The 14,511-nt window shown below is 40.2% G+C and overlaps 1 protein-coding gene across 4 annotated transcripts in view; it reads right to left on the minus strand.

The window, feature by feature from the left end:
• Positions 1 to 14,511, minus strand: part of COASY (Coenzyme A synthase) — an 855,545-nt gene that overhangs the window by 745,571 nt on the left and 95,463 nt on the right. For all 4 annotated transcript variants that reach the window (XM_040331793.1, XM_040331796.1, XM_040331792.1 and 1 more), the window contains exon 2: positions 2,340 to 3,007. In XM_040331793.1, the coding sequence (XP_040187727.1) occupies positions 2,340 to 2,994 (655 nt within the window). In that variant the 5' untranslated portion in view covers positions 2,995 to 3,007. The remainder of the gene's footprint in view (positions 1 to 2,339; positions 3,008 to 14,511) is intronic.

Consider the following 14,511-nt stretch of genomic DNA (forward strand, 5'->3'; position numbering starts at 1 on the left):
TTACTGTTCACATCACAACGCTGTGTACATTTGCACAGTATTAAAATGAAACCTATCCGCAATGCAACACACATTTACAAAAAGAAAAGTATTCTTTAAATAAAAAAAAACAACACACACACACGTATGGTTACGCCTGCCTTTACATGCACATGAACTTTAATGGTATCCCAGTCTTGGTCCATAGGGTTCAATATTGAGTTGGCCCACCCTTTGCAGCTATAACAGCTTCAACTCTTCTGGGAAAGCTGTGCACAACAACATTTAGGAGTAGGTCTATGGGAATGTTTTATCATTCTTCCAGAAGTGCATTTGTGAGGTCAGGCACTGATATGGACTAGAAAGCCTGGCTTCGCAGTCTCCACGCTAAATCACCCTGAAGGTGTTCTATCGGGTTGAGGTCAGGGCTCTCTGCAGGCCAGTCAGGTTCCTCGACCTCAAACTCGCTCATGCATGCCTTTATGGACCTTGCTTTGTGCTGGAACAGGAGAAGTCATCCCCAAACTGTTCCCACTAAGTTGGGAACATGAAATTGTCCAAAATGTCTTGATATTACTTCGCGCTTTCAAGCGGGCCAATACTATATATACACATACACACACACACATACACTATATATATATATATATATATACACATACATATACATACATACATACAAAAACACGGTATACGAATAAAACAGTTCAGTCTCTGTATTAAAATACACAAAACAGCGCTAAAAAAATCAATGATAGACTCGTGGTAAAAAACACTGAATAAAGAAAGTCTTAGGCCTAGTACACACGAGAGGATTTATCCGCGGATACAGTCCAACGGACCGTTTCCGCGGATAAATCCTCTCGAGGATTTCCGCGGATTTGGATCCGATGGAGTGTACTCACCATAGGATCGAAATCCGCGCCGAAATCCCATCGCGATGAAGTGTCGCGCCGTCGACGTGGTCATATAAGGAATTCCACGCATGCGTCGAATCATTACGACGCATGCGGGGGATCCATTCGGACGGATTGATCCGGTGAGTCTTTACAGACCAGCGGATCAATCCGTTGGGATGGATTTAAGCGGATAGATTTGAAAGCATGTCTTCAAATTTTTATCCGCTTGAAATCCATCCCAGGGGATAAAAATCCGCGGAAACAGATCCGCTGGGTTGTACACACCAGCGGATCTATCCGCTGGAACTGATCCGCAGATCAATTCCAGTGGATAGATCCTCTCGTGTGTACGGGGGCCTTAGATGTAGTCAAGGTGATGTAAACAATCCAAAGCAGGGATGTCGTGGGTCACGCTCAGAGTGCTTACACCATGTGCAAATACCTGACCCACCCAAATACGTGACCCACGACATCCCCGATAACCAGGAAGTGACGCGTGTGCTTCACCCGCTCTCCAAACTAGGAAGCTGCTATGGTGTCTGCAAGGATTCCCCTGCTCTCCATGGATGTCTGGATCTGGTGATAGCGCCCTCTGGGGTCACTTTTATGCTAATTTTTTTGTGATTTGATGTACGTAGATAGGTTTAAGGTGGTTTTCAGTGTATGGGCTACTTTGGATTAATAAAACAGGATTACACTATATTGCTGTTCCTTGTTTTTATGATCTTGTGTGGAGCTCCTGTGCCTGCTGTCCCCGCCTGCTAGTGATGGTCCGTGACAAAGTGGCTGATGTATTCGCTGTATTCAGTTTTCTGGCGAGTTTAACCACCTTGGGGAGAGTGCATCACGTGGTGGATTGAAATAATTGTTTTACCTAGTGGAAGGTGCACGCTAGGATTACCACTACTGACACACCATTCAGCACTTTGGATTGTTTACCATCATTATTGATTTTTTAGCGCTGTTTTGTGTATTTTAATACTACAGAGACTGAACTGTTTTATTCTTATACCGTATTTTTATTTTCCTTTACATTTTTTAAACGGCTGCTCAATGGTTGTATATTGAAAAATATTTTACTATTCTCGTCTCTGTTGGTTCCGCTTAGGGATCTGTGGGTTTGATTTGGCGCTGAGTGGGTGTTCTACAGTAATATATATATATATATTATATTTATTATATTTATATATATATTTATATTTATATTAAATAAATCAATCACACACGGTATATAAAATTCCAAAACTATGCAGGAAAAAGGAAGTGTGTGAAAAGGAAAATAAAATCTGAAATGTAAAGAACAAGAAAACATTAAAATAAAAGTTTGCATAAAATTAAATGGCTTTGCCATATAGTGTTATGTGATTGCATGAAAAATGTGCGACTTTTAGAGGTTGCCTTGTATCAGACCAAAGATATGTCCAACTACTACCAGGTGAACACAACGAATATTTTACTTACTGTCCAGTAGCTCACCGTCAGCAACACCGATGAGAAGACGCCTATCAGACAGCAAACCGCAAACACTCAATAGAATTTTATGAGCACTGTGCAACCTATCAAATGTTCCGCCCACCACAACATCACTGTGACACTGCAGTAGCGTTCCTCCACTGTTTAGTTCTTCAGGCTTATAATAATCTGCTTGTTCATAATCTGGATATAGTAATATGGATATCAAGTTTGGATGACAACTATAACAGTTTGTTGCATAGCGCTCCAGCTGCTGCTTGGCAGGGTTGTACTGTCCACCATCACTTGTCTGAAAGTCTGTGAGAACCACTTCTGGAGGGTGGGAGAGGTTCTGCACAGAAGAGAAGATCTGCTGGCTGTTACTTTGGTTTTTAATATTGGTTAAAAGCACACGAACATCCAGGTTAGAATAGACATCTGCATCCGAATATAGTTTAGAAATTAGCTTGCAAACTTCGTTAGTGGCTGGAATGCAGGTGGAGCTGGGTTGAGATGAGCCAGTAAGCAAGAGTCCTGGTTGGAGGTGAACATAAAGAGTATCTTGGACAATCTTTGCCGCAGAAGCCAAAATAGGTGCCAATCTCACAGACAATGCAGAGAGAGGCGAAGTTAGGACCAGAACACCTGAACGAAAGACGGACATTATGGAGAGTCACCTTAAAAGGAATAAAAACAAAAAGAGAATAATTGTAGAGATTTCATGTTTGTATTGTCTTTTTGCAATAAAAAGGGAAAAACAGACTGTACAAGAAAAAAAACAAAAAATTATCCTGTACAAATGTGGTGGAATAAAAGATCAGGGGTGTTAAGGTAATATCAAACCATTAGCATGTTTTAGCTTGACACATTGAGAGCAATAAAATAAACATTCCCAGTAAATCATTTGTTAAAATTCTAACCCCAGCACTTGCAGTTTACATCAATTCTGCTGGCTCCTGCTTTCCTAGTGGTGCTTCCCTGCAATTTTGGTCTTCACAGAGTTAAGAGTGGTCAGCGCAGTCTCAAATCAATCTGTTAGCTTGGAGATTGGAGAGAGAGGAGCAGGGAAGTGCCTTGCCATCCTAGGCTATGGGGCTGGATGTTTCTATTGATGCACACAGAGTAGGGAGACACAAGTCTAGTGGCTCCATAGGATGCTGCAAGAGAAAGAAGCCACCCTGAAACAGAAACCTGGGGCAGCAGTCATGGCACCAGCTTAAAGAAGAATTCCAGGTTTTATATATATATATATATATATATATTCCATCCCAGTTTGGATCAATGTAACTATGCATATACACCTCTACACCATTAATCTCCACTAGCTTCTTGGTCCAGTAATGAGCGGCTGCCCTGCTGCACTGTGAAAACAGGAGGAGGTCTGCTGCTTGGCACAGGCGCCACTCAGATTACTTTACATTTTCTCATAAAACAGGTACAGAGAAAACAGATATCTCCATCTGTCTCCTCAAGCATCACCAACTTACTAGCAGACATATCAGCCTGGATGTCACATCACTTCCTCAAACTCAACCTATCCAAAACCAAGCTCATTATAATTCCTCCCCCAGGAGCTACTTCCTCCGATTTCTCTGTCAATATCAACGGCTCAACTATCAACTTGTCCCCCCACGCCAAGGTCCTAGGTGTAATCCTTGACTCTGAAATAACCTTTCGGCCCCACATCCTATCGATATACAACATTTGCCGCCTCAACCCTTCGCAACATCTCCAAGATATGCCCCTTCCTAACCAATGTTACCAAAAAGCTTCCAATCCACGTCCTGGTCATCTCCTACCTCTACTACTGCAACTCCCCTCCTCATTGGCTTACCTCTAAATAGGCTTAGCCCCACTTTAGTCAATCATGAACACTGCTGCCAGGCTCGTCCACCACAAACTGCTCAGCGTCTGCTATACCCCTCTGCCAATCAGCCAACTAATTAAATTCAAGATACTAACTATAACTTACAAAGCCATCCACAACCTCACAACCTGGCTCCCAGCTACATCACTAACCTAGTCTCAAAATACCAACCTAATCATTCTCTTCGCTCCTCCCAAGACCTCATGCGCTCAAACTCCTTTGTCACCTCATCCCATGCTCGTTTTCAGGACTTCTCTAGAGCCTCTGCCATCCTCTGGAATGCTCTACCCCAATCTGTCCGACTTTCTCCACATTCAGACGATCCCTGAAAACTCATCTCTTCAGAGAAGCCTATCTGGTCCCCACCTATCAACTGTACATTTATTTTCTCCATCAGCACATCCTCCAGTTATTAGCTCTTGTATCTCTTGACCTTCCCTCTTTGATTGTAAGCTCTAAAAAGGAGCAGGGCCCTCAGATTCCTTCTTATTAAAAAAGTGTATTGTATTTGTACTGTTTACCCTCAAGTTGTAAAGCGATGTGTAAACTGTTGGCGCTATATAAATCCTGAATAATAATAATAATAAATCCTGAAGAATAATAATAATAGTTGTTTCGGCAGAAACAATCCAAGAACAAACGTTAAAAATCATAAGCCTCCAAGTCGACCGCTAGATGATCCTCCACTGCCTGTTTAGACAGATTACCTTTTTCTCCACAGGCATCAGAACCGTGAAGCCATCCCCGTTTACAGTTTTGTTAGGACATTACTTTGCTAACCCATTCTTTATCTCTCACATACAGGTTTTGTCTTTTTTCTTAGTAATGTGATCTCCTCTTAAGCACGTTTTACTCTCTGTATGCAATTATTGTCCACCTCCCATTTTGGACCCCCCCCTTCTCTCCCTCCCCCCTCCTATTTAAAATGTATGGTTATATCTAGAAGCTAGGTACAGGACCCTATATGCGGTCAGGTTTCTATTGCATCTTCCTAGGACTTGTCCTCCTAGATACTCATTTACAGGTATACAAAATACACACAGCCACTCAGGGTCCTGAGCTGTTATGTTTATAAATGTTTATTGTTGCTGCCCGGTGTGCGCGGGCCCCTCTGTGCACTGACCGCGACCCACCCACTTAGGGTTTTCAGCGCCCATTGTGGCCTTAGCTGCTACTAGTGTGGCCGTTGAGGCCATGGTTTTCTTCTTTCCTCTCCTTTTCCTTCTTTCCCATTTCTTATACTTACTTTCTACCTGTTCTCTCTTAGATGCCGTTCTATTCCCCCCCTTCTCCCCCCTACCCCCTTCCTTGAGACAGCGAGACGCACCTATGTCGACATTTGCCTACCCCCCAAATTGTTCCCCCTATGACGACACAAGCCTCCTTTAAAGTCTCCTCCCTAAACTTCAGGGGCCTTAACACCCCGAGAAGAGAAGGCAAATATTATACAATTTCCATAAACTCCGTACCGAAATCCTGCTCCTTCAGGAAACTCACTCTGTCTGACACGATTCCACATCTTCTCCATAAACAATACCTAATTTGGTTTCACAGAACCAACCCCTCTGCAAAATCCAAGGGGGTCTCCATCGCATTCCATGCCTCATTCACACCAGATGTTCTTGACACCTATATTGATCCTACAGGGAGATATGTCTTTCTTAAATTGTCATATATGAATGTGATCTATACAGTAATTAACGTTTATTCTCCAAATCAGGATCAACTGCAGTTCCTCCCCCGAGTGACCTCTCACCTGAAATGATTTAGCACAACCAATATGATCCTGGGAGGTGACCTCAATGCAGATTTGATACCTCGTCTCAACGCTTCAACTGGAAAGTCCTCAATCTACCGGCCTCCCTGACCAAAATGCAAACTCTGACTTATCCCCTAGTGGACGTGTAGAGAGTACTACACCCCACTACTAAAAAGACTACACATTATTCCCCTGCACACTCCTCTTACAGTAGGCTGGACTACATCTTCATCTCTCAATCCCTATTGGATTACTCCCCCACCACCTCTATAGGTCTCACCCCTCTGGTCTGACCATACCCCACATATACACATGAGCTTGGGGAACATCCCCACATCCAAGAAAATATCCTCTTGGAGGCTGAATGACAACCTACTGTCTGACTCGGTCGGCACCCAAGACATCATACAGACCATCAAACACTTTAATACAGACCATGCACATGATACCAACACGTTTACGAAGTGGGAAGCACCTAAATGTGTCATTAGAGGCAAATTCATCCAACATGGCTCTAGACTTAAATGATCCCTCTCCCACTCTACTCCAAGCCCAAATAGTTATTCCAAAACCTGGCAAGGATCCCTCTGTATGCTCAAATTATAGACAAATACCCCCCTTGAACATAGATTTAAAACAGTTTGCCAATATCTTGGCAAACAGTCTTTCACCCTTACTGCCATGCATAGAGACCGGGTAGGTTTTGTCCCCGGCCACAAAGCCAGGGACAACACCACCAAAACCCATACACCTCATAGCATATGCTCAGCGTTATCACATACCGACCTGCCTTCTCTCCTTTGATGCAGAAAAGGCCTTTAACAGGGCCAGTTGGTAGTTTCTTCAATACACCCTCGCCCAGATAGGACTAGGCTCGAAAATGCTTTCACGCATCATGTCCGCCTATACCCTCTGCCACGATTTTAGTAAGCGGTACCCAATCAGAAAAACTTACAATTGTGAATGGCACCAGGCAAGGCTGCCCTCTCTCCCCTCTGTTTGCCCTAGTAATTGAACATAAAAAAAAAAAAAAAAAAAGAAAGGTTCCCCAGTTGGGACATTTAGGCAGCAATGTAGAAAAATTGAAAATAGATTGTTGTATATACTAGAAAATGCATTTCCTGAGGAAAATGCGTGGGAATGCTGAATAGCTGAATTGCTGAGCCCGCACCAAAGCCATTCACCATAACCACTACACTATCTTTAGGACACACAGCTCCTTTCTCTATCTGCAAAGTAGAGAGTGTCCCGACTTCCTGGTCACCCCTCCCCCCTCAAAAGGTTTTCTCCCCCCCCCAGGTCAGTGAGGAGGACTTCACTGAGGTAAAGAAAGCTATTTAGGGAAAGAAATAGCATTACAAACGCCTTTAATTCACAGACCAAATACATGAAATAAGCCTTCAAACAAACCTTAATAAATCCACAACCGTACATGCTATTGAACCAGTGACTTCACCGTTTGAAACACAAGGCTTTTGTGAACAAATCAGTATAAAATTTATGTTGATAAACTTAATGTGGGCATGTCAGCGATTTAAAAAAGAGTGTCTTTGTGCGTTTTGCTGGGAAATGTTTTAGACTTTAACATTACAGTCAATGAGAGAAAATTTGGGACTCTTGTCCTTTAGAAGCTCCACGAACTAAAAATAAAATGCGTATAACAAAACTGACCACATTGCCTGAAACCAGAAAAAAATACCTACGTTTTGATATATAAATTGTGTATGACAAGTAGATCTTGTGGGCGTGAGAGCGATTTGTTTCCCCTTTTTTTAAAGATCATTTTTTTTTCAATGATCTGCACTCTAAAGGTCACATGACACACTGTAACCCTGCTCCATAGGAATTCATTATAACCGATTACATTTTCTGAAAAAAATCGCTAAACGTAAATTGCGTTTTCACAAAAACCGTAAAAGATATCAATCTGAAAAGTCATAGCCGGATACCTGAATATTTTGTGACCGCTTTAAAGTTTGTTTGGTGTCTGTAAGTGAAAGTATAAAGGAGCTGAAACTTTTGGCAGGGCATGTGATTTGAAAGGGAAAAAGGATGTTCTCATTGACTTCAATGTTAAAAAAAAGTGTCTAAAAGCTTAATATTTTAAAAAGTATAAATAGTACAAAACAACTTGAAGAAGTCCCATCGTTAGCTGAACGAGACGAACATTTTAATAGTTGAATGGTCTCAATAGCTGAAAGTATGCAGAAGTTACGCAGAGCCAAAAAACGTACGGAATAAAGGAGAAAAATAAAATTAAAACTAGAAAATGCATTTCCTGAGGAAAATGCGAGTGGGAATGCTGAATAGCTGAGCCAGCGCCAAAGCCATTCACCATAACCACTACAGTATCTTTAGGACACACAGCTCCTTTCTCTATCTGCAAAGTAGAGAGTATCCTGACTTCCTGGTCGCCCCTCCCCCCTCAAGAGGTTTCCCCTCCCCCCCAGGTCAGTGAGGAGGAATATTGCACTGAGGTAGAAAGCTATTTATGGAAAGAAATAACATTACAAACGCCTTTCAATTCACAGACCAAATACGTGAAATATGCCTTCAAACAAAACTTAATAAATCCACAACCGTACATGCGATCGTTACAGCGACTTCACCGTTTGAAAGACACGGCCCTTGTGAACGCATCGATATGAAATTTATGTTGATAAACTTAAAAATGTGGCCATGTCAGCGATTTAGAAAAGAGCGTCTTTGTGCGTTTTGCAGAAACATTTTTTAGACTTTTTAACATGACGGTCAATGGGAGGGAGTTTGAGGTGCTTGTCCTTTAGAAGCTCCTGGAACTAAAAGTCAAATGCCTATCGCAAAACTGATCACATTGCCTGAAACCAGACAAGCATAGCTACGTTTTGATATATAAATTGTGTATGACAAGTAGATCTTGTAGGCGTGAGAGCAATTTGTTTCCCCTTTTTTTAAAGATAATTTTTTTTTCAATGATCTGCACTCTAAAGGTCACATGACACACTCTAAATCCCCTCCATAGGAATTCATTATAACCGATTACATTTTCTGAAAATATCACTAAACGTAAATTGCGTTTTTACAAAAACCGTAAAAGATATCAATCTAAAAAGTCATGTTTGGATAGCTGAATATTTTGTGACTGCTTTAAAGTTTGTTTGGTGTCTGTAAGTGAAAGTATGAAGTAGCTGAAACTTTTGGCAGAACGTGTGTTTTGAAGCAGGAAAAAGGATGTTCTCATTGACTTCAATGTTAAAAAAAAGTGTCTAAAAGCTTAATATTTTAAAAAGTATAAAAATAGTACAAAAAAACTTGAAGAAGTCCCATCGTTAGCTGAACGAGATGAACATTTTAAAAGTTGAATGGTCTCAATAGCTGAAAGTATGCAGAAGTTACGCAGAGCCAAAAAACGTACGGAATAAAATTAAAATTAAAATTAAGAAGAAGAACTAGAAAATGCATTCCCTGAGGAAAATGCGAGTGGGAATGCTGAATTGCTGAGCCCGCACCAAAGCCATTCACCATAACCACTACACTATCTTTAGGACACACAGCTCCTTTCTCTATCTGCAAAGTAGAGAGTATGCTGACTTCCTGGTCGCCCCTCCCCCCTCAAGAGGTTTCCCCTCCCCCCAGGTCAGTGAGGAGGAATATTGCACTGAGGTAGAAAGCTATTTATGGAAAGAAATTCCATTACAAACGCCTTTTAATTCACAGACCAATACATTAATTACGCCTCCAAACAAAACGTAATAAATCCACAACCGTACATGCGATCGATACAGCGACTTCACCGTTTGAAAGACACGGCCCTTGTGAACGCATCGATATGAAATTTATGTTGATAAACTTAAAATTGTGGCCATGCCAGCGATTTAGAAAAGAGCGTCTTTGTGTGTTTTGCAGGAAAATTTTTTAAATTTTTAACATGGACGGTCAATGAGAGTGGTTTTGTCACTCTTGTCCTTTAGAAGCTCCTGGAACTAAAACTAAAATACGTATCACAAAACTGATCACATTGCCTGAAACCAGACAAGCATACCTACGTTTTGATATATAAATTGTGTATGACAAGTAGATCTTGTGGGCGTGAGAGCAATTTGTTCGCCCTTTTTTTAAAGATAATTTTTGTTTTCAAAGATCTCCACTCTAAAGGTCACATGACACACTCTAAACCTGCTCCATAGGATTACATTATAACCGATAAAAAAATCACTAAACGTAAATTGCGTTTTCACAAAAACCGTATAAGATATCAATCTAAAAAGTCATGTTTGGATAGCTGAATATTTTGTGACCGCTTTAAAGTTTGTTTGGTGTCTGTAAGTGAAAGTATGAAGGAGCTGAAACTTTTGGCAGAACGTGTGTTTTGAAGCAGGAAAAAGGATGTTCTCATTGACTTCAATGTTAAAAAAAGTGTCTAAAAGCTTAATATTTTAAAAAGTATAAATAGTACAAAAAAACTTGAAGAAGTCCCATCGTTAGCTGAATGAGACGAACATTTTAAAAGTTAAATGGTCTCAATAGCTGAAAGTATGCAGAAGTTACGCAGAGCCAAAAAACGTACGGAATAAAATTAAGAAGAAGAATAATAAAAAACGAATATCAATACTGGGAATGCTTATTAAAGCATTCCCACTAACTAGAAAATGCATTCCCTGAGGAAAATGCGAGTGGGAATGCTGAATTGCTGAGCCCGCACCAAAGCCATTCACCATAACCACTACACTATCTTTAGGACACACAGCTCCTTTCTCTATCTGCAAAGTAGAGAGTATGCTGACTTCCTGGTCGCCCCTCCCCCCTCAAGAGGTTTCCCCTCCCCCCAGGTCAGTGAGGAGGAATATTGCACTGAGGTAGAAAGCTATTTATGGAAAGAAATTCCATTACAAACGCCTTTTAATTCACAGACCAATACATTAATTACGCCTCCAAACAAAACGTAATAAATCCACAACCGTACATGCGATCGATACAGCGACTTCACCGTTTGAAAGACACGGCCCTTGTGAACGCATCGATATGAAATTTATGTTGATAAACTTAAAATTGTGGCCATGCCAGCGATTTAGAAAAGAGCGTCTTTGTGCGTTTTGCAGAAACATTTTTTAGACTTTTTAACATGACGGTCAATGGGAGGGAGTTTGAGGTGCTTGTCCTTTAGAAGCTCCTGGAACTAAAAGTCAAATGCCTATCGCAAAACTGATCACATTGCCTGAAACCAGACAAGCATAGCTACGTTTTGATATATAAATTGTGTATGACAAGTAGATCTTGTAGGCGTGAGAGCAATTTGTTTCCCCTTTTTTTAAAGATAATTTTTTTTTCAATGATCTGCACTCTAAAGGTCACATGACACACTCTAAATCCCCTCCATAGGAATTCATTATAACCGATTACATTTTCTGAAAATATCACTAAACGTAAATTGCGTTTTTACAAAAACCGTAAAAGATATCAATCTAAAAAGTCATGTTTGGATAGCTGAATATTTTGTGACTGCTTTAAAGTTTGTTTGGTGTCTGTAAGTGAAAGTATGAAGTAGCTGAAACTTTTGGCAGAACGTGTGTTTTGAAGCAGGAAAAAGGATGTTCTCATTGACTTCAATGTTAAAAAAAAGTGTCTAAAAGCTTAATATTTTAAAAAGTATAAATAGTACAAAAAAACTTGAAGAAGTCCCATCGTTAGCTGAACGAGATGAACATTTTAAAAGTTGAATGGTCTCAATAGCTGAAAGTATGCAGAAGTTACGCAGAGCCAAAAAACGTACGGAATAAAATTAAAATTAAAATTAAGAAGAAGAACTAGAAAATGCATTCCCTGAGGAAAATGCGAGTGGGAATGCTGAATTGCTGAGCCCGCACCAAAGCCATTCACCATAACCACTACACTATCTTTAGGACACACAGCTCCTTTCTCTATCTGCAAAGTAGAGAGTATGCTGACTTCCTGGTCGCCCCTCCCCCCTCAAGAGGTTTCCCCTCCCCCCAGGTCAGTGAGGAGGAATATTGCACTGAGGTAGAAAGCTATTTATGGAAAGAAATTCCATTACAAACGCCTTTTAATTCACAGACCAATACATTAATTACGCCTCCAAACAAAACGTAATAAATCCACAACCGTACATGCGATCGATACAGCGACTTCACCGTTTGAAAGACACGGCCCTTGTGAACGCATCGATATGAAATTTATGTTGATAAACTTAAAATTGTGGCCATGCCAGCGATTTAGAAAAGAGCGTCTTTGTGTGTTTTGCAGGAAAATTTTTACAATTTTTAACATGACGGTCAATGAGAGTGGTTTTGTCGCTCTTGTCCTTTAGAAGCTCCTGGAACTAAAACTAAAATACATATCACAAAACTGATCACATTGCCTGAAACCAGACAAGCATACCTACGTTTTGATATATAAATTGTGTATGACAAGTAGATCTTGTGGGCGTGAGAGCAATGTGTTCGCCCTTTTTTTAAAGATAATTTTTGTTTTCAAAGATCTCCACTGTAAAGGTCACATGACACACTCTAAATCCCTTCCATAGGGTTACATTATAACCGATTCCATTTTCTGAAAAAATCGCTAAACGTAAATTGCGTTTTCACAAAAACCGTAAAAGATATCAATCTGAAAAGTCATGTTTGGATAGCTGAATATTTTGTGACCGCTTTAAAGTTTGTTTGGTGTCTGTAAGTGAAAGTATGAAGGAGCTGAAACTTTTGGCAGAACGTGTGTTTTGAAGCAGGAAAAAGGATGTTCTCATTGACTTCAATGTTAAAAAAAAGTGTCTAAAAGCTTAATATTTTAAAAAGTATAAATAGTACAAAAAAACTTGAAGAAGTCCCATCGTTAGCTGAATGAGACGAACATTTTAAAAGTTAAATGGTCTCAATAGCTGAAAGTATGCAGAAGTTACGCAGAGCCAAAAAACGTACGGAATAAAATTAAAATTAAGAAGAACTAGACAATGCATTTCCTGAGGAAAATGCGAGTGGGAATGCTGAATTGCTGAGCCCGCACCAAAGCCATTCACCATAACCACTACAGTATATTTAGGACATACAAGCAGTGTTCCTTCAGTACTTATAAAGCCTAATATCACACAGCTCCTTTCTCTATCTGCAATATAGAGAGTGTCCTGACTTGCCTGGTCGCCCCTCCCCCCTCCCCCCTCAAGAGGCTTTCTCCACATGAGGTGGGGGAGGAGGACTGCACTGAGGTAAGGAAAGCTATTTAGGGAATCAAAATACCATTAGAAACGCTTTCATCCACACGCAAAATCAGTTATCGTAGCCTTCAAACAAAACGTAATAAATCCACAACCGTACATGCGATCGATACAGCGACTACACCATTTGAAACACAAGGCTTTTGTGAACGCATCGATATGAAATTTATGTTGATAAACTTAAAAATGTGGCCATGTCAGCGATTTAGAAAAGAGCGTCTGTGTGTTTTGCAGGATTTTTTTTTAGACTTTTTAACATGACGGTCAATGGGAGGGCGTTTGAGGCACTTGTCCTTTAGAAGCTCCTGGAACTAAAAGTCAAATGCCTATCGCAAAACTGATCACATTGCCTGAAACCAGACAAGCATACCTACGTTTTGATATATAAATTGTGTATGACAAGTAGATCTTGTGGGCGTGAGAGCAATTTGTTCGCCCTTTTTTAAAGATCATTTTTGTTTTCAAAGATCTCCACTCTAAAGGTCACATGACACACTCTAAACCTGCTCCATAGGATTACATTATAACCGATAAAAAAATCACTTAACGTAAATTGCGTTTTCACAAAAACCGTAAAAGATATCAATCTAAAAAGTCAGGTTTGGATAGCTGAATATTTTGTGACCGCTTTAAAGTTTGTTTGGTGTCTGTAAGTGAAAGTATGAAGGAGCTGAAACTTTTGGCAGAACGTGTGTTTTGAAGCAGGAAAAAGGATGTTCTCATTGACTTCAATGTTAAAAAAAAGTGTCTAAAAGCTTAATGTTTTAAAAAGTATAAATAGTACAAAAAAACTTGAAGAAGTCCCATCGTTAGCTGAACGAGATGAACATTTTAAAAGTTGAATGGTCTCAATAGCTGAAAGTATGCAGAAGTTACGCAGAGCCAAAAAACGTACGGAATAAAATTACAATTAAAATTAAGAAGAAGAATAATAAAAAACGAATATCAATACTGGGAATGCTTATTAAAGCATTCCCACTAATAAAAAAACGAATATCAATACTGGGAATGCTTATTAAAGCATTCCCACTAATAATACATTTACGGATATCAATACTGGGAATGCTTATTAAAGCATTCCCACTAATTAAGAATAACTAGAAAATGCATTTCCTGAGGAAAATGCGCGTGGGAATGCTGAATTGCTGAGCCCGCACCAAAGCCATTCACCATAACCACTATAATATCTTTAGGACACACAGCTCATTTCTCCATCTGCAAAGTAGAGAGTATCCTGACTTCCTGGTCGCCCCTCCCCCCTCAAGAGGTTCCCCCCCCCCCAGGTCAGTGAGGAGGAATATTGCACTGAGGTAAAGAAAGCTATTTATGGAAAGAAATACCATTACAAACG

This window comes from Rana temporaria, chromosome 12, assembly GCF_905171775.1.
Source record: "Rana temporaria chromosome 12, aRanTem1.1, whole genome shotgun sequence".
In the NCBI taxonomy this organism is placed as follows: domain Eukaryota; kingdom Metazoa; phylum Chordata; class Amphibia; order Anura; family Ranidae; genus Rana; species Rana temporaria.